We start from the raw sequence: 23,205 nt of genomic DNA on the forward strand, positions 1-23,205 counted from the left end.
CCCGCCTAGCAGGGAGCCCGATGCGGGACTCCATCCCAGAACCCTGGGATCATGACCTGAGCCGAAGGCAGACGCTTAACCATCTGAGCCACCCAGGTGCCCCATGGGTAAAATATTTAACATAGATAGTGTCTGGTGTTCAACAAGCACCAGTCCAAAGCCCTGGAAAGTTGCTTCCATGCTCCCAACCCCATGGCAGCTCTACAGATTCCCATTATTAGATAGAACTCGTTTGCCTCCACTCTGCTCACTATTTGCACCCCAAACAAGCCTCCTGGCTGGTACAGATCATACAGTGTGTGTGCTTGTCCACCTCCCTTGTTAGGCTTCAAGGCAGTTTAAGGACAAGAATTTTGCTTCTGTATCCTCTGTGCCTCTGAACAATACTATGAAGTAAGCAAGGTCATTATCACCATTCTACAGATTTATCAAGGAAGCTGAGGTTCAGAAAGGTTAGGTGCTTTGCCCTAGTCACAGACCAAGGGAGTCGCAGAGCAAGATCTAAATCTGCTTCCCATTTCTGGGTCCCTGCTCTCTTGTAGGTGATTCTCTTGCAAATGGCATTGGCGGAGGGGGCGTAGGGTGAGGAGGAAGCAAGCCAGTTTCCCTGTCCCTGAGGGAAAAGGGAGGTAGGATTTCAAGAAAAAGGACGTCCTCAGGAAGTCAGCAGGGCACTGAGAGTCACCTGAGCCCCATTTCATCTTCCTGTGGATAATCCTGTATGCAGCAGCTGTAATCCCCAGAGACCTGAGATTTGACTGGTCTGGGGCAGATTGATGCAAAGGCAGAGGTCCCTGGGCTCCCTTTGTCAATGTGGAGCCCGGCCAGCAAGGGGACTTGGGTTTCCCCAGCCCAGAGTTGATGGTCATGGCCCAAGCATCACAGGGAGTGGCTGGAGGGCACCTGCTCAGAACTGCCCTATCCCCAGGTATGGGGCAGGAAGGGCTTCCCACCAAACCAAAAGCATCTTGATTTACTCATCTCTGTGACCCCAGGATCCTGCTGAATTGTGACAGCCCCCAGCTTCCAGCGCTGGGGAGTGAGGGTGAGAAGGCAGCTAGACCTAGTCCAGGGATGTGAAGGGAGGGAACAAGAGACCAGGAAGGAGGGTTTTTAAAGATTTTATTTATTTATTTGAGAGAGTGTGAGCACACATGGGGGGGGAGGGGCAGAGGGAGAGGGAGAAGCAGAGTCCCCGCTGAGCAGGGAGCTGGACATGGGGCTCAATCCCAAGATCCCAAGATCATGACCTGAGCTGAAGGCAAATGCTTAACTGACTGGGCCACCCAGGCGCCCCTGGGAAGAAGGGTTTTTAATGACCAGGAATGGCCTCTGTCTCCCTCCCTGCTATTAAATTGTGTGTTTCTGGAGGGCAGGTCTATGGCTGATTCATCTCTGTCTCTACCACACCCAGGAGATTTCTTGTCAGAGAGTTGGTACTCAGCGTAGCTTATTGGAAGCCAGTACCCAGGACGACAGATGGCATCTGCTTTCTGTACCTGGGTCATCCAGGGAAGGGCCTGTCTTGCTCGTCTGGTGTCCTGACCAGGACAATCCTGGGGAGGGGCAGGGACTCTTCACCTGAGGCACTCAGAGTCGACCCCCTCCCCAAGCCCCACCCAAGTGACTATCTCTCCGTTCTTTAGCCAAAGAGAGACCTTTTGGGAGAAACCTCCAGGATCCACGTGTCTCTCTGGTGATAGAAATGGACTGAGTGTGCGATGTTAACACCTTTGTCCCTGGGAACCTGGGAGGGCTGAGGGCCACGAGAAAGAAAAATCTAGAGCAATTATCTCTTAATATTGAGAGTAAAACTGCTGCATTTGCCTGAATGGTCAGATGAGCAGTTTCTTTTTCCACCTGCCATCCCCCCAGCATGCATGTACTGCATGGCTACGTATAATCTTGATTTTGCACATTTAAAGTGACACCTTTTTACATCCAGATGGCCAAGAGACACCTGAAAAGATGCTTAACATCACTCATCATCAGGGAAATGCAAATCAAAACTACAATGAGATACCCTCTCATACCTGTCAGAATGACTAAAATCAACAACACAAGAAACAAGTGTTGGTGAGGATGTGGAGAAAGGGGAACCCTCCTGTGTGTTGGTGGGAATGCAACCGGGTGCAGCCACTGTGGTTCTTCCAAAAGTTAAAAATAGAATTATCCTATGATCCAGTAATCGCACTAGCGAGTATTTACCCCAAAAATACCAAAACACTAATTCGAAGGAATACATGCACCCCTATGTTTATAGCAGCATTATTGACAATAGCCGAATTTTAGAAGCTGCCCAAGTGTCCATGGAAAGATGAATGGATAAAGAAGATGTGGTATATATATATATATATATATATATATATATATATATATAAATATATACACACACACACCATGGAATATTATTCAGCCATAAAAAAAGAATGAAATCTGCCATTTGCAGCATCATGGATGGAGCTAGAGAGTATAATGCTAAGTAAAATAGACCAGAGACAGACAATTACCATATGATTTCACTCATATGTGGAATTTAAGAAACAAAACGAATGAGCAAAGGAAAAACGAAAAGAGAGAGAGAAACATGGGCGCCTGGGTGGCTCAGTTGGTTAAGCGTCTGCCTTCGGCTCAGGTCATGATCCCAGGGTCCTGAGATCAAGCCCTGCATCCGGCTCCCTGCTCAGCGGGAGGCCTGCTTCTCCCACTCCCCCTGCTTGTGTTCCCTCTCTCGCTGTGTCTCTCTCTGTCAAATAAATAAATAAATAAAATCTTTAACAACAACAAAAAACTTAGAGAACAAACTGATGGTGACCAGAGGGGAAGTGGGTGGGGGGATGGGTGAGATAGGTGACGGGGTTAAGGAGCGCACTTGTTGGAATTGTTGAATCGCTATATTGTACACCTGAAACTGATATAATACTGTATGTTAACTATCCTGGAATTAAATTTAAAAAATTACATTTAGAAAAAATTGAAAATAAAATGATGCCTTTTTAAAATCCTTGTTTGCCCACCAGTGTAAATGGAGTCTCCCTCCGTAGATGTGGTTCGTGCCGAGCTTATCTCTACAAGGCCAAAAGCAGTACGCATTTATCACCTGCATATCTGTATAGCTTTAAGCTTCAGACTGAGGGTACCAAGATCATGGGGTAGGGACATCCCAGAGAACAGCCATTACTCATGTCCATCCATGGGGCCTTAAATTAAGTCTGTAGAATTATGTCTAAATTCCTCAGACAGCCTCCAGGTCACGGTCCACTTCACCAGTCCACACCCCCCCTCTCATCTTGCGGTTGGCTTACCTCACACCGCGGCTGTGAGATGCAACTGGGTGAACTAGCGGGCTTTGGCTTAAGCCAGTGGTTCTCAAAGTGGGCCTTCTAGACCAGGAGCATCAACATCACCCGGGACTTGTTAGAAATGCAAACTCTCAGGCCCTACCCCACACCTGCTCAGTCAGAACCTCTGGGGTGGGGCCCAGCCATCTGTGTTTTCAGAAGGCCTCCAGGCAATTCGGCCGCGCTCTAAGGCTCAGGAACCACCTGGTTATGCGGCTCCCTGAGCCTGGGCTGCCCTTCTCAGGCCTCTTCTGCCTGTTGTCCTCTCAGCACCATACTATCCCTTTCGGGAAGCCCTCCTAGTCCCCTGTGCACCTGTGAGTGTCTCTTCCCAGAAACACAGCCTCTCCCCCTCTCCCCTCCCCATCTGGTGACAAGGCTTCATTTCTGCTCCTCTTCACAGCACACAGGTTCTGCTTCGTTGTTCAGTGGAGCCGTGAGCGTTTGCTAGCTGCCTCCCAGACGGACTCCACGCTAACGCAGACACCCACGTTGCTCCGAAGGCACCTTCAGCAGTAAGGGCCTCCCTTCGCTCACCGTCCACAAACATCAGCTGAGGGCCTGCGTATGGGGCAGAGGCTGTGCCAGGCCCTGGGGATTCCCAGGTGAGAGGTGTGGTCCCATCCTCCAGGAGCACAGAATCGTATAATTTTCATGGTGTATTCCACAGCACGGATAAGATGCAATTTATTTATCCATTCTATTACGAGTGGACATTTGGGCTGTTTCCAGTTTGGGACTTCTGTGAATAAAAATACTACAAACATGGGTGGACATATGCAGTCACTCCTCTTGAGCATATACCAGAATGGAATTCATGGCCTATGAAATGGGTATAATCTTAGCTTTGGTTGGTACTGCTAAACATTTTTCCAAGGTGATTATACCAATTGGCACTCCTGCCAGGAGCGCACGAGGGTTTGGCAGTATTTGGTATTATCAATCTTTTGAGTCTTAGTCCTTTGGGTGAGTGTATATCTTGTAAGTTTTAATTTGCTTCTTGGCTATATAGATATCCACTTTTAAGATGTTGCTGATCAAGACTTTTGCCTATTTTGGGGACGCCTGGGTGGCTCAGTTGGTTGAGTGACCGAATCTTGGTTTCGGCTCAGGTCATGATTTCATGGGTGGTGAGATCAGCCGGAGTCTGCTCGAGGTTCTCTCCCTCTGCCCCTCCCCTGCTCTTGCGGGCACTTTCTCTCCCTCTCTCTCTCTCTCTCTCTTTCTCTCTCAAATAAATACATCTTAAAAAAAGATGTTTGCCTATTTTGTCTTTTTTCTTATTGACCTGCAGGAGTTCTTTGTACATTCTAAATAGAAGGCGCCTGTCAGGGACATTACTGAAAATATCGGCCTGTGATTTGCCTTTTCACTCTTTCAGTGGTAACTTTTGATGAAGGGAAGTTCATGAAAGGTCAGTTTATCTATGTGTTCATCTATGACTAGTGGGTTTTTTTTTGGATACTATTTAAGAAATCTTTGTTTTAATATTAAGAAATCCAGTGGACACAGAAATAATGACAAAAATCACTAATACTAGAAAAAACACAAGAAATGGAGAAAGCCTGACAGTGAGTGTGGGGAAAAACACTGGCTCTGCTCATGAGGGTGTGCCTGCTTGAGTGTGACGTGCAAAGCCTGGGCTTAGTTCTGGGACAGGATGGAGGTGATAGGTGAGTCTCTGATCAGTTCAGCGCACACCAGCCGGTGTCCAGTTTGGACAGGGTGCTGTGCCAGGGGCTGAGGATGGCTCTGGGCGGGGGCAGGGAGCCCCTGACTGACTGACTCAAGAGAAGGACCCCCTCTTTCCATGTGTGTTCGACTGGGCTCAGCCCCCCAAACCCTGCGGGCTCCCCCTAACCCAGGCCCTGCTCCTCCTCCTCTGTGCCAGAGCCTGCAGAGACAGAAGTGTTGACACTCGTCCAGCTGGCTCAAGAAGGGGAAATTCTCCCCTCCCTGAGTCACCACGGGCAGAAGGAGCTTCACATAACAAGCACGGGACGACAAATGATCACTATGCTGTACCACTTCCAAAATCCCCTGTGATGCTTTCGAATGAAGTCTGGGTCCAAAAACTTTCCCCATGTTTCCCCCAGTTTGAACAGAACAATACCCAGGGAATCACAAGTTGACTTGTAAAATTGACTTCCCCAAAGAAAATAAAACAGATCTCAGACTCAGGGTTCTAATATGTAGTCTGGAGGGATCAAGCCCTCACTTCTTCTGCTGGGGGTGGTAGTAGAAGGCTGGTGGCCCCTGTCCCCTTGCCAAGAGGACCCCAACCCAACAGACGGACACAAGCCTCCTTCTGTCTCCTCCAGCAGAAAGCCAGCTCTAGGGTTCCTGGGGCATCTTTCTCCCCATCCAGCTTAATGGAGATATACTGCACATGGCCTGGGGAGCTCAGAGACATGGCGTACAAGTCCCCAACATCATGAGCTGACGGAAGCACACCTCCTCTCTAGGGCAGGGCAGTGACCACAGCTGGGTGACAGACATTCATTTCTAACATGCTCACATTACTAGCTTTGGGGAAAACCACAAGTGATCTCTAGCAGCGCCCGGGTTCCTTGTTTGAGCCTGTTCCCCACCTTTCCCCACCACCTCTTCTCATTTACCATTTCTCACAGAACTCAGAGGTCGAGGGTAGGGTCAATAAAAGGGTCATTGAAATCCACACATAGTGTGTAAAATTCTGGATGTTTGTCCATCTATTTCCTCTGATTCTGGAAGGGGTGCGTGGCTTCAGTAAGGCTTAGAACCACTGGTCCAGGCCCTCTTTAAATAGAATGCATCAATTTGATAAAGTTAATTTGCATTGATGAGTTATGCATCTTCAGCTAACTGCATTTCCAAAATAACACCTGGGGAAGGAGAATACTTAACTGAAAATACATTTCTAATGGCAAACTTGAGGTACAGTTGAAATCTGAGTGGGGGAGGAGAACAGCCACTGAGGCTGCTAAGACCGTGACAAGCAAGAGAAGAATCCCACCCTGACTTAGGGGCCCAGGAACCGTGCTTCCGCCCTCATACCAGATGTCAAGTGGGCAGGGCATGCCTGGAGCATACTTTCCCTCCTGCAAGGACCATGTCCCCAGAAGCCCCATGTCTGCTGCATCCTGCGTCCCCACTCTCTGCTGGTGACAAGTCACAGCTGTCCTTACAAGGAACAATCTGAAGACCCAGCTCTTGTTCCTCTGGTCTCTCACTGAACTTTCTGACTTAGCCGGGGCCCTGCCCCCACTACAGTCAGGAGGAAGTGATTCTGTAAGGTATCCCAGGGACTCCCAGGGCTGGCTCAGACATCAGACTGTTAAACAAGTGGGAGTTTTTTCAGTGTTTTCAGAAACTTGTTGTTTAAAAAAAATATAGAACCATCCAAACTGTTTACGTAACCCTCGGGAAGTCTCAACAGATAGGGCCCTCTGTTTGTAACTGTGGCCAGGACTTAAAAAATCGAGGAGAGGGGCTGTCAAAACCAGAGAGGCTGTCACGTTAAAGTTCTATGCTTTCTTAACCCAGTTCAATATTTTGTTCTACTTTGCGAAGTCTCTTTTCATGCACTTTCGCCCTTTTCTGGTTTCTTTTTCCTTCATGGTCTGCTGCTGTGCCCCAAACACTCCTGACAGCTTCTGGGAACATTGGAACTGTCACCCCAGGGACCAGAATCTGCCCAGAACTCAGGTTTGTAGGGGTGTAAGAACGACGATGCTGGAATTCATTTAAAAAGCCTAGGAACAGTCTCTTCTCACGGATATTCCATACTTACCGGGGTCAACACAGCTCTCTTTCCCCCCTCCACACACCCGCAGGGTCTGCTGTCTCTGGGTCGTCCTCCTTGGAGGTGGGCATCAGACTACTCGGTTCAACTCTCAGGGGTTCAGCTCGGATCCGTGCCAACTGAATCCATACGGTCCCCAAACCACAAATTCTGATTATGAAGGGGATGCAAAGCTCCTGGGGGGACAATCACAGTATGAAGATTTCTAGAATCACCCTGATGTCTCCATTACTCAGTGCCCACCATCCAACTAGAATCTGCCTCTCGTAGGGAAGCATCCTTTTTTTTTCTTAATTAGAAAGACTAATCTTCTTTGGATTAAAGAAGTGGTTTAGATCATGGACTTTACTGGTAAAAAAAAGAATTTGATGAGAACTCTGCCTCCACCAAATGTATAATTTGATACCATTTGAGGAGAGAGGGTGGGTCCAACAACCCCTGAAGATAAGCCTGTGAACCCAGAGATAAGAACCTTGGGCTTACAGCGGGCTTCCTAACACTACAAAGCTCTAAGAATTCCTAACCACTGCCAAATCAGCGCCAACAGCCAAGGCCTCAGCCTAGGATCTCCTCACTGGTACTTGCACTGAGTGCGGTACTGGAGAAGGCAGAGGCACATGGCCCTCACTTTGATAAGAAAACCCGAGGGTGTCCCCTGAGGGGAGAATGGAGGGTCTGGCCACCCCAGCCCCAGCCTCCTGCAGCTGAGGGACAGCGGCCAAAGGACATCTAAAGGGCGGTAGAGAGTCTGGGCCAGCATTTCTTCCTCTGTTCTCTCCACCCACCCTCATCCTCACCAAGCTCTGATGTTGGCCCAACTATGCCCGCTCCAGAGACCCTCAGCCATTTCCCACAGGTCCCCTCCCAGAGGAGTTGTTTAAATGGTGGATGTGGGAAAGAAGAAGAGGAAAAAATCTTTCCATCCCTCCCAGCTCCCTCCACTCCACAAACACCCAATCAAAAAATGATTATTCATCTGACCTGGAGATTTCATCCCAGGTCTTATAATGGTTCTTCTTACACTGATAAGGAGAATGAGTGATGAAGAAATGCAAAATCCCAACTCCTAAAAATGTGGTTGAAAGAGGGAAGCCCCCCCAAAAGTTCCCATCTGTTGACCAGAGGCAATAAAATGATGACTTAAAAAATTTGGGGTCTTTCCAAATCATGGAGGAAGATGTGCTCTAGTTTTGAAACTCTGATTTGGTACCAAGCTAGGTGATGCCCAATGACAGTAAACACCCCACCTTCTCACCAAGACCCTCTGCCCACCTTGCCCTGCCCATATGAGGCCAGAAAATTCAACATTTATGGACCACTGACTGTGTGCTTCCAACCCTTCCAGGAGGTGGAGGTCCATAGCCTTGAGGTGCTGTGAGAGGGGCAGGCGAATACCTCAGTCAACATTTGCTGTGCTATGTTTTGAGGTTTGAGGGGACAACATTCTGAGAAAAGAGTAGCTAAGAATACTCCAAGTCTGGTACGTATTAACCTACAAATAGCACCACAGGTGCAAGGAACAATTAATTCTGCATGGTGGGACCAGGGAAGGTGACCAGAGGGGTGACATTTAAGTCGGGCTTTGAAAACACATTAGGATTTAGACTGGAATGACTGGGGAGGAGTGGCATACCAGGCAGAAAGAACTGGGTGAGCAAAGGTCAGGTTTGGGGCGGGGGTTGGGGGGTTACAGACAGTTGGCCGTGTGGGGTATGGCAGGTAGTCAGGCCGGTGGTGCCAGAGCATGGGGTGTGGGAGCAGGAAAGAAAAGGCAGGCTGTGGTTCGTGACAGGCACGGACAAATGCCACTCAGAGAAGCTGCTGCCCAGAGAGACAGCTTGCAACTTCAGGATCTGCCAAACCATTCAGGTCAAGGCCACCTTTTCTCCTGGGAAACCCCCAGCCAGTGGCAGATGATGCTAGGGCCTATTTCTACCCAGAGTGTGATTCCTCTCGTGGGCAATCTTTGTGCCGGAGCTTCCCCCTGGGCTGGCGGAGACATTCTCCACGCTGCATCCCGGTTGGAGGACCTTCCTCCCCGCATCTCAGGACTTAGACCTCTACTGCAGTCTGCCTGCCTCCCCCTGTCCCCTTCCCCTTATCTTTCACAGGTGGCACCCCCATGAGTCTCCTGCACCCCAAATTCCATCTGGGCATGTGCCTCCCGGAGGACCCAAACTGACTGAGGAGGTCCCTGGATGAATGCTCAGCGTCTGGCCTCTGTCTTGTAGGCAGTGAGGGGCCATCGGGGCTTCTTCAACAGCGGAGGGTGGGAGCAGATCGGAATTTCACAACAGTAATCCAGCAGCAGGGTGAGGAGCCAACAAGAGGGGCGGAAGTGTGGTGGTGAAAGAGCCATTTCAATGGACACTGTGTTTATTGGTACAAGGTTTTGGCGGCCTGTGTCATTTACTATGTAGGTACCCTCTTACTCAACAGTCTCAATTTTAGAAATCCGATAGGAACAGTGGCACAAATGCGTAAAAGTATAAGGATGAGGATGTTTATAGCGGCCTCACATACAGTTAGTTACACAACATTGGAAAACTCCATGTTCATCACAGGAGAGGAGAGGAAATAATGGTGCGTCCATGTAGTGAAATAATCCCATGCAGCCTTTGGAATGTAGGCAGTAGGTCTCTCTGTCCTATCTGAGAAAGAGGTACACAGTATATTGCTATTTTTAAAAAGCCAGCTGCTGAACAAGTATACAGCATGATGGAATTTTCATGAACAAGACTGTGCACATATGTATCTTTTACATTTGTTTGTATAAATAAGCCTGGAAAGAGATACTTCCAACTGTTGATAGAAGTTACTTCTTGAGGTGGTAGGAATTTCACTTTTTACTCGATGCATTTTTTTTAACTGGAGTAGAGTCGACAAAGAGTATTACATTAGTTTCAGGGATACAACACAGTAATTCAATAACTCTATGTTGTGCTAGGCTCACCACAAGTGTAGCTACCATCTGTCATCATACAACGCTATGTTTTGTGTTTTTATAAAGCAGCAGTAATAGAGAGTTTCTGGCTTTTATTTTTATTTTGTTTGGGGGCTTTTCCATATTTTCTGATTTTCTAGATGATGCACATGTTTCATTTCTCTTATCAGAAAAAAAAATTTTAATTTAAAAAGCTCCACATCTACTTAGAAAAAGATATAAAAATTCTTCATATGGCCTTTCCAGAGAAAAAATAATTTTAAAAAGTGGGATAGTTAGGAAATCTACCAATGGCCTGGTCTTGGTAAACAAGAATTTGAGATGAGCTGGAATAGAGCTGAACATAGGATGATGAAGACCGAAGTCCCAGAAGCAGCCCAGAGTGGGAGAAAGCGCAGGAGGGAGTGTGTGTGCTGAGTGTGTTGGCCTTCAGGAGGCTCAGGCCAGGACAGATGGTGGACACGAGAGGTAACACTGGTTCCTGTCCTATAGCTCAGGAGACTACTTGGGGCTAGAAACTCACGACCTACAAGAGATTCAAAACTGACCAACAGCACTCACCAATGGATGAAATGTTAAGTATAAACAGTGAATCATTGAAAAAAAAAAATCTCTAGAAAAACATGGGTGGATATTTATCTGATCTGAATGGAGAAAGACTTCAAATATGAGAGCAATAGCATTTTAAAACTCTAGAGATTTTAGCATTAAAAAAACTATGCTTTAAAAACAAAACTCATACACAAAATCAAAAGGCAAGCAAAAATGGGGAGAATAATCACTACATTTACAGAGAAAATATCCTTCCTATGTAAAGAATACAGATCAGTAATGAAAAAAACATGCTCCAGAAGAAAAACAGAGCATTTTGTGTTAGTTAGAATTTAGTTCAGTTATATATAACAGACAACACTGGCTTAAACAAGATGGAAGTGTATTTCTCTCTCATATTAACAAAAAAAAAAAAAGAAAGAAAAGAAAAGAAATCCAGAGGTGTCAGTCCAGGGCTGGTATGGTGGCTCCAGGAGTCATTAGGGACATACGCTTCTTCTAGCTCATTCTGCCCCATCCCTAGGGCACAGTTCTCACAGTCCACGTTGGTTGCTTGAGTTCTAGTCATTGTGCCCTCATTTAAGAAAGTGGGCTGGAGAAAGGGAGAATGAATAGAAGGGTACCCCTCTCCTTTTCAGGCGACTTCTTGGAAGTCCCAGATGATATTTTCACTTACATCTCACTGGCCAGAACTCAGTAACATGGCCATACCTGGCCGCAAGGAATCCCGGGACACATCATCTTTTAGTTGGCTGGCAAAGGGCTCAGCTAAAAACTCGGTTTGTTACTATGAAAGAAGGGGAGAATGCATATTGGAAAGCAACTAGCAAGTTCTAGCATACATGTGAACAGAATTACCAAAATAAATACAAATGTAAAAGATTTTTAAAGGGTCGACCTTACTAATAATCAAATAAACATAAAGCAGCCCTCTTATGGTTTCGTCCAGCTATGATCTTGAAGGACTGGCTAGACAAGCCATCGACGGGGACAGCCAGGATGTGATGTCCTCATAACCCCCATATAGCTGCCTGTGGACAGAGACCCAGGGTAAAGGCCCTGCCACCTACTGAATGGCTCCTGGCCCTTCTCCCCAGAGTCTCCCTCCAACCCGAGTGATGTCAGACTCTGTAAATGCTAAGAAGTGGAGAAAATTCTTCACCCAGGGATTCTCTAACTAAACTATGGCTACAATTAAATTTTAGGTGTTTTTGAAAGTTCCTTAAAAAGTAATATCCTCATGCAAACTGAATCAGCAGTTTCAGAACTAAAAAGAACCTCTGCCCTATCCTAGGGGTGTTACAAACTAAGCATGAAAACTGACCACTAAAATTAAAACCAGTGTCAGGGAGAATTAGGCAACCCCAAGTTCACTCTTTTGGCAAATTCGGAACTTTACTTCCGGCTCCAGAGCCTCGTAAATGTCAATGCCGCCATCCCTCAGAACACACAGAAGACGAGGCCAGGGTGGAGTCTGAAGCCTTCTTAAGTTCTTAGGCCTATTTTTAATCGTTACTAGGCCTTTCTCGATTGCAGATGGTCACCAGGTCCTTCTCATTATTTACTAGAAAACCTGCCTTTAGCACCCACTTCGAATTTTTGTTCTTTTTAAATGGTTGTGGATCAGGAAAAAAAATAAAAGAGCAAAGAGATATTTAGTGGAGTCTGGGGAGACGGTCTCCAGTGCCTGGGAAGCAATGGGGATGTAATGACTAAACAGACACATGCTTAGTCACATCAGGAACATAGTTTCAGGAACACCTGGATTTGAGTCTTAGTTCTACCCTTTACCCTGTATGCCCTTGGACAAATTATTAAACTTCTCTGAGCCTCACGTTCCTTGTCTTACAATGGGGTGAATACAGCGCTTACCTCATAAAGCCTATCCTACTGTCAGGATCCTATAGGAAACAGAGGGCCTACTCACACTGGAAGGGTTTAAGGAAACCAACAAGGGATAGAGGGGCACTTTAGTGTTAGCAACAGTGGGGAGCTGTTACTACCTCCAGCCTGAGGGGGTGAAGGGAGGGAAGCGGTAATGGAGCCCAGAGGAGGCAGCCATCAGGATGCGTGCCAGGCAGGAGCTGTGGGCTCCCGTGGAGGATGCAGTTGGACTGTAATGGCCTGATGTGGACCCAGGGGAATAAATTCTTGACCTAATTTTCCTGTATCCACTGATTTTCTGCCGGTGGTCCCCATCAGTCAAAGCCCAAAGCCAGAGACAAGGTACACAGTGATGCACTGCACACAGGGCAGCTTCCCAGGGCACAGAGCAGGGGGAGAGAGAGGAGAGCAGATCTGATGGGGCAAATGGAAGAGGTTTGGGGAACATTAAATGAAACAGAGAATGTGATGAGCTTAGCACAGTGCTTGAACATAGTAAGTCCACAAATCCTCAATAAATACTGATTAATTTTGGACTTTGGTCTCTCTCTCCCTCTCATTCTCTTTCTGGCTACCTTTTTTTACTTACTGCTTACTTCCTGGTTTTCAACAGGTTGAGATGAGTTCCCAAGAATCAAGTGTGGTTATCTATGTTGGAGGGTTTTGAGGGAGTAATGAGTGTGTAAAAAAGATTCCCAGGGGCTCTGGGGGCTAGAAATGAGAGAAGGAAACAAAAGCAGGGGAGAAGGGGGGAAAGGAGGAGAGAAAGCCCAATGTTCCCTATCAGGCTAGAATAAACACAGCATTATCTACTTTATGATCATATTTGCATTTATTGGGATACGATAACAGTCTTTGCAATTTTACAGTCTAGTGAGACTCGCCAGAAAGCCTAATAAGACTCGCAAAGGCCTTCCTGCCCTAAACTCAAAACTTCATTCCTACTTTTAAATGAACAGATTTTCTCTCAGTGCTCCCTTCCCTCCAAAGGCCCCAGCAGTCCAATGTGTTCATCTGGATGTGCACATACTTGCCTGCTCCCATCTGGGTGGCTGCTTCAGGTGACTCCTCTGTTCTGATTTGGTGAATGGCTACAGAGGGAGCTGGTCCTCCCATGGGATGGCTTCTGGAGGGAAGGGAGGCCCGGAGAGTGGTCTGAGCTCGTGAACCTCAGCCGCCCTTTCCTCAAGCCTTTGCCCGCTGCCGCTCACTTGGCCCCCTCGGAACCTGTCTTCACTTCACAAGCTGCTCTCAAATGTGTGGTAGAGGCTCCGGGGCATTCTCCTCACATCTGCTTACCCTCCCCTCTGGGCCTTCAAACAGGTTACTCCCTCTGCCTGGAGTGGACGAGCTCTCTGCCTGGCTAACCTCAGATCCCAGGACCCCTCAGGGAGGGGTCACCTCCTCCAGGGAGCCTCACATGTGCTGTCTTCTTCCCTCCAGGTCCACAGGGATTGGGAAGCCCCTTCGAAAAGGTCACCCCCTCTGCCTGGAGCAGACGAGCTCTCTCTGCCTGGCTATCCTCATCCCCCAGGACCCCTCAGGGAGGGGTCACCTCCTCCAGGGAGCCTTACATGCGGTGTCTTCTTCCCTCCAGGCCCACAGGGATTGGGAAGCCCCTCCTTGGTTCTCTCACCCACAGCTCCTCCCCACTCTCTTGAGACGCTGACATGTCCATCTTGCTCTCACCACGTCTAGGAGATCGCCTGGCACGCAGGGACACTGCCCGATGCGTAGGGCAAGAATTCAGAAAATAAGAAATGTTACAAGTCCCAAAGCATCGAGTCAACTCGGCTATGTATTCTAGAACATCCTTGTCTCCTGCTGTCACCCTGGCTCTTCTGCCCCAACAGCAATCAGGACAGGTAACCTTATGACTGCTCACCTCCTCTGTCCTCTCTCTCTTCTTTTTCAGGTATTCTCTAAAATGCCACGACCACCCTATCTGAAGTAGCCACTTGGTCACTTGATTACACATTAGTGCATTTTAATTTGCTACACACCACTTATTGCCACCGTGAACATTTTATTTATGTGTTTAATTATTTCCAGTCTTCACCCACTAGACTGTCAGCTCCATTTGAGCGGGGATGGCTGTTCATGGTTTTATGCCCAGCATCTAGCACAGTGGATCCCACACAGCCAAGTGTTCATTAAATGTTTGTTAAATGAATGCGAGCTACAGTTACTGTATTCTGATTTAATTTGCTGTACGCCCTCTATCCCTGCTGTTGGATTAGACGCTCCAGAGAAACTCAGGGGCCTCCCTCGTGGCACTGGAAGGTGGGAGGGGGACCTCAGGTTCCTTCCTAGGCCCATGCGGGTTATGCTGTCTGCCTCCAGCTTCCTCATGGCCAGATGCTGAGGAATCTCAGCCCAGTGTCGGCAGGTCCCAGGTGCTGGAAACGCTCCTCCAGGGGCCCACTACGCAGACGGACAGAGGACTGCGTCCACGGCTCCGCAGCTGGCCCGGCACCCAGCAGGAAGCAGGCACCGCAGCTGCTGACAGACGTCTTCCTTCCCCCCTAGAGGCGCGGGAGAATGCACAGAGCTGCCGGGCTGGGTGCAGAAACCGGCCCCGCGGCGCACGCTTGGGCTCTGCTCTCTCGGGCTCTGCGGTGGAGCAGGGAGAGCCAGGAGAAGCTGTAGCCTTGCCCCTGCCCCTCCCATTCCTGCAGGAACGGCTCTGCCAGCTCAGCAGAGGGCCAGGCTGGAGTCTCTCACCTGCCCCCGGCCCTTCCTTGAAGCCCTCGGGTTTACTGGAAATCATAAACTGTTTGAGACAGCCTTTATCACACCCTCAACAGTGCACTCTTAATATCTAACGCCAGAGGCTGAACAACCAGGGACGCTGGCCTCCTGGTTACTCCCAGTGACTGATACTTGCACCTGGTAATTGAGGTCAGATTTGCTTCTCTTAAGTCACATGATTTGCCTCAAGGCAGGAAGGTGTCTGAGCCATTTGTTGCAAAGGGACCTGGAGGTGATTACAGAAGCTGCAAAGGCTGTGCTTCTCAGGGAGCCAGACCTGCGAGTATGGAGCTAGACTGGAAGCTGGTAAACGACCCACTTAGGGCCTAAACCCCAACGTTTCACTGAGAGCAAACTTTGGACACCTTCTTCCCTCTAAGGCACCTGCTGAATGAGCCACTTTGAATCTTCTCTGGAAGTGGGTGGGGCATTAATTAATTAATTAAAAAACTAATTAGGCATGTTGAAGAGGCCACCTGGAACATTCTGGTCACTTCAGGGTCTCCAAATCACAGTACAGGCCCCACCCTACCCAGACACCTAATCTGGCTCCAGGCTTTTCTTGACCTCAGGTATTTATCTCCTGGTTGTCATGGAAGCTGCTCAGATAAACGGCAACTCAGCCAACTTGGCCCCTCGGTCAGCTGCGGATCCTTCTGAGAGCAGTGGAGCTCCCTGGTGGCCACCGGCGGCCCTGCCCGCTGGGCTGGCGGCAGCTCCAGACCAACTCACACATGAGGCTCTTTCACACGGTTTCCTGAGGCTCACAGTGGGTGCTCAATAAATGCTCATTGTATGAAGGCACCTCTAGGGGCTATGTTTGTTCTCAGGCCTCAAGGTCCCTCAACAGCCGCTCAGTGGCCGCTGTGGTTGGAGCAGATCCTCCCTTACCCAACACCCCAGTCACCCCAGGGACTGCAGGCCAGGCCAGCTACAGCCACTCAGCTCCTCCAGCGATCCAGGTGGCCCCCGGGCCACTTCTCTGCACCCAGAGCCGAGCAGACACAGACCCATGAGGAAGGAGTCTGCCGCGGCCTGGCAGCCGAGCTGGGGGGCAGGCGGGGAGGCTGTCTGGCTACATTGGCCCTGGATGCCACATCCCACAGTCACAGTGGCAGAAGGCCCACCGTCCACATGCACTGGAACGTCAACTTCGCTGTCTGCCTGTCCACCCCAGGCGCTGGGCACACTGCCCAAGTGAGGCCCTACCGACTCTTGAGGATGGACGGATGGCCTGAAAGGGACACTGCCAAGGGAATGAGGATGAAGCCACTGTCCCTAAAGACCCCAAAACGGCTACCAAAGGAGGATCTGCGGCGTCCCCAGAGAAGTTTCTAAGGTAGGGCAGATGTCCACAGAGGGGGCACACAGCTCAGTCCAGAAAGGGGCTGGGGAACAGGCCAGAGCACCTGAGCTCCCCTGTTTAGGGAGGTGAGGCGGGGTCCCTGTGTGGGCTCTGGGATCGGCCTGTGAAGCTGGGGTCCGCTGCCTGAAAACAGTGCAGCCTTGCCCGTCATTTAACCTCTATTTCTTCATTTGCTTTTTAAATGAGTTAAAGAAGATCATATCAGTAAAACTTTATTAGAGTAAACCCTCAATACGTTTTAACTATATAACTACTTTTTTCCTTTCAAAAACTCCAAACTAAACAGAAAAGAAACGGCGAACGATGACATGGCATTACACATCAGCAGAAAGTGAATGACCCGCAGGATAACAGAAACGGCTGCAAATAACCATCGAGCACAGAGAGGTTTGAGCACCTCGGCTCGCTTGAGGCACCCAAGACATGGCAGAGGCGCAGGCTCCAGGAGGCTGAGCCACACGTGGAAGCTGTTTCCATCCGCATACCAGTGGGGCCCAGTGATGGGTTTAGTAATAATGACAAGAATGAGAGCCCCCATAGGCGGGCTCAGACAGAACTGTCCATGTGTACTAACATTTTCTCCTGAGACCAAACGAATCCCAGGGAGAGAGAGAGCACTAGCCAGGGACACCATGAGCCCTGGCGCCTATTTCCAGCTTTGCCTCTAACTCTCCACATGACCTTAAGCAAGTCACTTAACTTCCCTGGTCTAAGGCTTTCCTTCCTGTTAAATGGGAATAATTACATATAATCATCATTGTAACCACCATTCACTGAGGTTTTACTCTGAGCTGGGCCCTGTGCTAGAAACATTGTCACATTTATCCTCAGAGTGCCCTTGGAGGTAGGTACAGTTTTCATACCCACTTTCAGACAAGGAAACTGTGGAGGAACAGGGAAGTTAGGGAACATGCCTGCAGTCCATGGTTAGTAAAGGTGGACCTGGGTCTCAGTACCATGTCCACCGTGACATACAGAGTTACTTTATAAAGATCAAGGACAGAAGTAAAAGTGTTTTGAAAACAAATAAAAAGGCGCGGGGTAGGACGGGGGTTGCATAATACAAATATAAATCACAAACGCCTGGACATGATTTAAGGGATATTCCTAATCCCTTTAAGAATGTTCTGTGGAGGGTCGCCTGGGTGGCTCAGTCATTAAGCATCTGCCTTCTGCTCAGGTCATGATCCCAGGGTCCTGGGATCGAGCCCCACATCGGGCTCCCTGCTCCACGGGAGGCCTGCTTCTCCCTCTCCCACTCCCCCTGCTTGTGTTCCCTCTCTCACTGTCTCTCTATCTGTCAGATAAATAAATAAAATCTTTAAAAAAAAAAAAGAATGTTCTGTGGAATCTGTCCATAGAATCAGAGACCGCCAAGAAGGGAGAGACCCTCAACAAGTCGTTTCTTTCCTTCCTCCCTCCCTTTGGACCGGAATGCTATGCCTAGCCAAAGTCTACAGGTGAGACCAGAGGGTCAAGCAAGGAGGCTCCAGGGCCTTGGGTTGTCCTGTTCATTGCCACGAGCTCAGCCGGTACATTTCAGGTGCTTAACTATTTGCTGAATACTCTCTGGAGGCGCGAGCGAAGGAACGGCTGGGAAACTTCGGTACAAACCGAGAGCACTGGAGCATCAGGGCCTTGAGAAAGGCAACGTGCGCTGAGGCTGCAGCTGTGCCCTCAGCCTGCCCGGACCGCCTCAGCCCTGCGGCTCCCACTGGGGAGGAGAGACTTGCCCTGGGACCTACAGCTCCCAAACACGCCCCGCAGGTCTCTGCAGCTCTGGGAACTGCCTGGACTGTTGCTGCGCCCAGGGGGAGGCCTGGCAGGGTGCCTGCCCCCTGCTTTCCCAGGGCTTCGGAGAGGCTGGGAAGTGACTTACTCAAAGTCCCCCTTCTGCCCCGAACCGGTTCTGCCGAGGGAGGCCCGATGACAAACAGATGCAGTCACTACAGACTCACAGGGCCACGCAGGGTGGAGCTGGCTGAAGCCCTGGCGATCCCCAGACTCAGGCCAGAGCACACCTATATGTACTCTGGGGTCGGCGGGATCCAACCTCCACCGGCCACGGGGTCTTGGAGAATTATTTGAAAAGAAAATATTTGAAAAGCACTGGTTTTCTCAGGTGTAAAATGGAAATAACAGTCTCTGCTTTAAACAGTAAGCTTGTGTTCCTGTTCAAAAGTCTTTACTTCCTATTCTTTTTTTTTTTTTAAAGATTTTATTTTTTAAGTCATCTCTACACCCAACGTGGGACTCAAACTCACAGCCCTGAGATGAAGAGTTGCAAGCTCTACCAACTGGGCCGGCCAGGTGCCCCTTTACTTCCCAATCTTTATGGTATTAAAGCCAAAGCACTTGGCTTGATAATCAAATCCAACCACCATACAAATCCTGTCAACCCAACCTACCTAATCATGACCCCCCTGGACTCCTCCTGATGCTCCTGTTCCCTTCATGCCTGTGTGCCTGCAACTACCACCCACCTTCTCTCTCCCATTTACTAAGGCTCTGGGGCCACCTCACAAAGCCTTCCCTGGCTTGGGCTTTCCTGGGCGCTCACAACTGGGCACTTGGTGGCATCGAGATTGCACGTAAACAGAAGTTTTGATTCTCAAATCAGAAGGGTGCCTGTTTCTTCTCTTATGATGTGTCTCCCATCAGGCATTAAATAATACATAAAAATTCCTGCTGACTCACCTAAAGTCAGAATTCAGTTAAAACGCCCCACCCCCATACTCCCTCATGTCCCAAGGGAAGGAAAATAAAGAAGTAAGTTAAATTGGAGGCAAACTCGAATCACTCCTATTTCTGCATGCTTGGTCAGTGTGAAAAGAAAAATAAAAGGTCTCTAACTCCAACCCAGACGTAAGAAGGGGAGGGACTCCCTAAAAAAAATGCATAGAATAAATCACAAGGACTAGCCTCACTTCAAGATTTCAGGAAGGAAAACACAGTTAAACTGAAAACTGTTAAGTGGTATTAAAAACAAACACATAGACACACACAACAACAAACAGCCCGGAAATGTTTTTAGTACTGCATCTATCAGAGTCCCTTAAGGGCTTGATTTGTCCTCCAACATAATCTTCCTAACACCTGCTTTTACTAAAAACCAACAGCCCAACACCAGAGCTCTGTGAGTCAGAAGCAGAGTGAAACTAGACCCACAGGTACTCAGCCGTGAAGCACGTCACCCAGATAACAAGCAAGAGCCACACCAAGTTTGACCCGTCAGTGCCCCGTGGCCATGAGGCGGATGGGTGGCCCACAACACCCCACATTCTCCTCCCCCCTTGTTCCTCTCTCTGGCCCCTGCCTCCACCTCAACCTCCCAGCTGCCAAATGTACCCGGAAAAAAAGTCCTCGTGCCACCTCCCACCCAAATGAATTCCACGTTATTTCAAGTGAGACCTCAGGACCAACACATATTTCTTTCCTGTCCTTTTTTTTTTTTTTTTAAACAAAGAATAGCAAAACATAGAACTTAGAAAACTCAAGTGAGAAGAATTAGATCTAAATACCTTTTGGTTTTAACCTTGTCTCATATAGTTAATCTCTTTGAGTGCAAATCTACGTCTACACAAAGCAACTGTCCCTTTAAATCTCAAACAACATCAGCGTGGTTCTATTCCTCTCTCAAATGCTTAGAAACTGGACTTGCTCATTACATCTTACAGAGTCAAAAAACACAATCACGGCCCGCACAGAAACCTGCACTCCAAAATATTCACGGCATTGTTCACAATAGCCCAAACTGGAAACAACCCCAAACGTCCATCAAATGATGAATGAATAAACAAAAGTGGTATAACCATACAGTGGAATATTATTTCACAAAGAAAAGGAACGGAGGGGCGCCTGGGTGGCTCAGTCGTTAAGCGTCTGCCTTCGGCTCAGGTCCTGATCCCAGAGTCCTGGGATCGAGCCCCGCATCGGGCTCCCTGCTCAGCGGGAAGCCTGCTTCTCCCTCTCCCACTCCCCCCTGCTTGTGTTCCCTCTCTCGCTGTGTCTCTCTCTGTCAAATAAATAAAATCTTAAAAAAAAAAAAAAAGAAAAGGAATGGAGTACTAACATGTGCTGTGATATGGACGAACCTTGAAAACATCATGCAAAGTGGAAAAAGCCAGACACAGAAGACCACAGGGGGTGTGGCGCTTTCTCCATAATGCCCAGTATAGGAAATCTACAGTAGATGAGCCATTGTGGGGTGCTGGGGGAAACAGGCAGAGTAGAAGAGGTGGGTGACCATCCAGGGGTGCAGAGTTTCTTTTGGAGTAAGGAAAATGTTCTAAAATTAACTCTGGTGATGGACATGCAACTCTGTGAATATATCAAAAGCCATTCAATCATACATTTTAAATGGACAAACTGTATGGTATGAGAATTATAGCCCAATAAAGCTGCTATTTAAAAAAAAAGACAAGGAAAAAATATCTCATAGTCACAAGTTAGTGACTGTTGCTTGTGCAAGTGACTGTTGTGTAAATCTATCAGTTTGAAACATCCACAGTGAATGTGTCCCAGGCTATTTGTCCTGAGTGGCTGGAAATGAAGTGCCCCAAAGTAGCACTCAGGAAGGTACCCCCGAGGGACAAAAGACAACTTTTCTTTCACTGACCACAGTTTTAACTGTAGCATTTTAAAATGTTCGGATATTGGCAGGCACTTAAGAGCACCCTGGTTTATAAAATAGCTGATTGTGACAACACTTAAGATTTAGGTTGCACCAGTCATCAGAGCTAAGCTGAGACAGAGTCCTGCTTGGGGCGCTCAGGGATGTCGGTGTGTGGAGCCTCAGATGGGTCGCCCAACCTCCTGGGCACAGAAGACCCTTCACACTTTGCCACTTTTCAAACTCCACCAATTTATGGAGGTTACAGGCCCTCCAGATGAACCACAAAACTACCTTGCATCAAGTGGTACACAGAATAATGCACATAAGGATTTGCATAGGGCAAAGAGCAACAAAGGCGAATTTTACTAGTGAGCCAACAATTCAGGTTAAAAGAAATCAGAAAGAAAAATAGGATTATGTGAAGTTAAGAGGGTAAATTTAGAGGGGGAGGTTATTTAGGGATTATAATTTTGTTTTCCATTAGTTTTACTTTGTTCCTTTTTCAGGTCTACAAGAACAAATATGATTCATCTTCTACCCAAAGGTGCCCAGCCTCATTTTCTGATAAAGGCAAGAGTTCCAGAGACCTTGGGCTGCCACCCTGCCTTGCTGCATCTGAGCTCTGTACATAATGTAACCTCTGAGCTTTGGTTCCACATTTGTTACAAAGGAGTAATATCCCCTATTTGGCCATGTTTTTGTGGGGACTGAATGAGGTGGAAACTGCACAGTACAGCACCCAACCCACAGAGGCTCGGGGCAAAGCTGGAATAGGGAAGGATAAAAGAGAGGGTTCATCAAGCTCCCTACAAATAAAGTTAGTGACACTGAAGGAAGATGTCAGAGAGTCCATGTCAGGCAGGGCCCTAAAGGGGTTGCAAAGAAGGACAAAACATCGTCGAAGGAAGCAGGTGCTGAAAATCAGGGAGGGTCTTTCCTAGACTTCTCATTACAATGCCAAGAAGTGGTGCATTGCCCTTAGCTTCACCAACAGAAAGTACGCTTCTTCCCAAATATGCAACTTAGAATTATTGTCTGTTGAGGGCAAATGGGATCGAAATAGAATGTAAACAATCCTTCCACAAATGCTCACATTGCAGACTGCAGCTGGGAGTCCATTTTCTTGTTCTCTGCGGTCCAGCCTGGGGACTGCTTTGCCGGGTAGAGAAGTCCAGGGCGTGCTGCCACCTGCAGGCAAAATGAGAAAAAGCACAAAGTGACGGACAGGATCACCCACCTTAAGCGCCAGGCAACTGGAACAGCTGGGTCCATCCAGGTGCAACAGCCAAGAGAACCCGCTCAGTTCTGTGTTTGTGATTCCACGACAGGGTTGCGACAGACATAGTCAGTAAAATTCTAGACTATCAAGGACTTGAGCATCTCTTAACAGCAACAACCGGCAAACTCACACAGGGCTCACCGTGGGCCCGACACTGCTCTAAACGATTCACACTTATTAACTCATTTAATCTTCACCAAAAAATTGAACATTTTAAAGGTCTCTGCTGATTTGCCTGATTATTTGAGTTAGGATGAATAATTAAAATGAAGAACTTGATAATAGCCAATTTCAAAGACGGGTCAGACATGAAACCTCTGTGAGAGGTTCTGAGCATCCTGCATGTCGTGCAGCCTCCCTTTTTCAAGTCCCTGTTATGGACCAGACACTGCTCTGGGAGCTGGCACGCACCCAAAAGATGAAGTCCCTCCTCTTGTGGGCTTCTGTTCTGGTGGAGGGAGGTGACAAGAGAAGAGGCAATAAATGCTGGGCTGAAGCAGCAACAGTGTAAAGGGGACAGAGGGTGATGACCATGCTGTGGTGAATCAAGTGAATATTCATTCACTTATTCATTTATCCTCATGTACTTACTAACCATCTACCACAAGCCAGACACTGTGCTGGGATGCAACAGTGGGCAAAAACCAGACACGGTCCCGGCCTGTATGGGGTACTTACTCACATAGGAG

At 48.2% G+C, this 23,205-nt stretch overlaps 1 protein-coding gene across 1 annotated transcript in view; it reads right to left on the reverse strand.

The window, feature by feature from the left end:
* Positions 1–23,205, reverse strand: part of LOC115941411 (uncharacterized) — a 48,481-nt gene that overhangs the window by 12,559 nt on the left and 12,717 nt on the right. Inside the window, exons 2-3 of the mRNA XM_081825617.1 lie at positions 22,331–22,425; positions 13,536–13,631 (exon numbers count right to left, since the gene is read on the reverse strand). Coding sequence (XP_081681743.1) covers positions 13,536–13,631; positions 22,331–22,425 — 191 coding nt within the window. The remainder of the gene's footprint in view (positions 1–13,535; positions 13,632–22,330; positions 22,426–23,205) is intronic.

This window comes from Leptonychotes weddellii, chromosome 7 (genome assembly GCF_054177405.1).
Source record: "Leptonychotes weddellii isolate Sample4059 chromosome 7, ASM5417740v2, whole genome shotgun sequence".
In the NCBI taxonomy this organism is placed as follows: domain Eukaryota; kingdom Metazoa; phylum Chordata; class Mammalia; order Carnivora; family Phocidae; genus Leptonychotes; species Leptonychotes weddellii.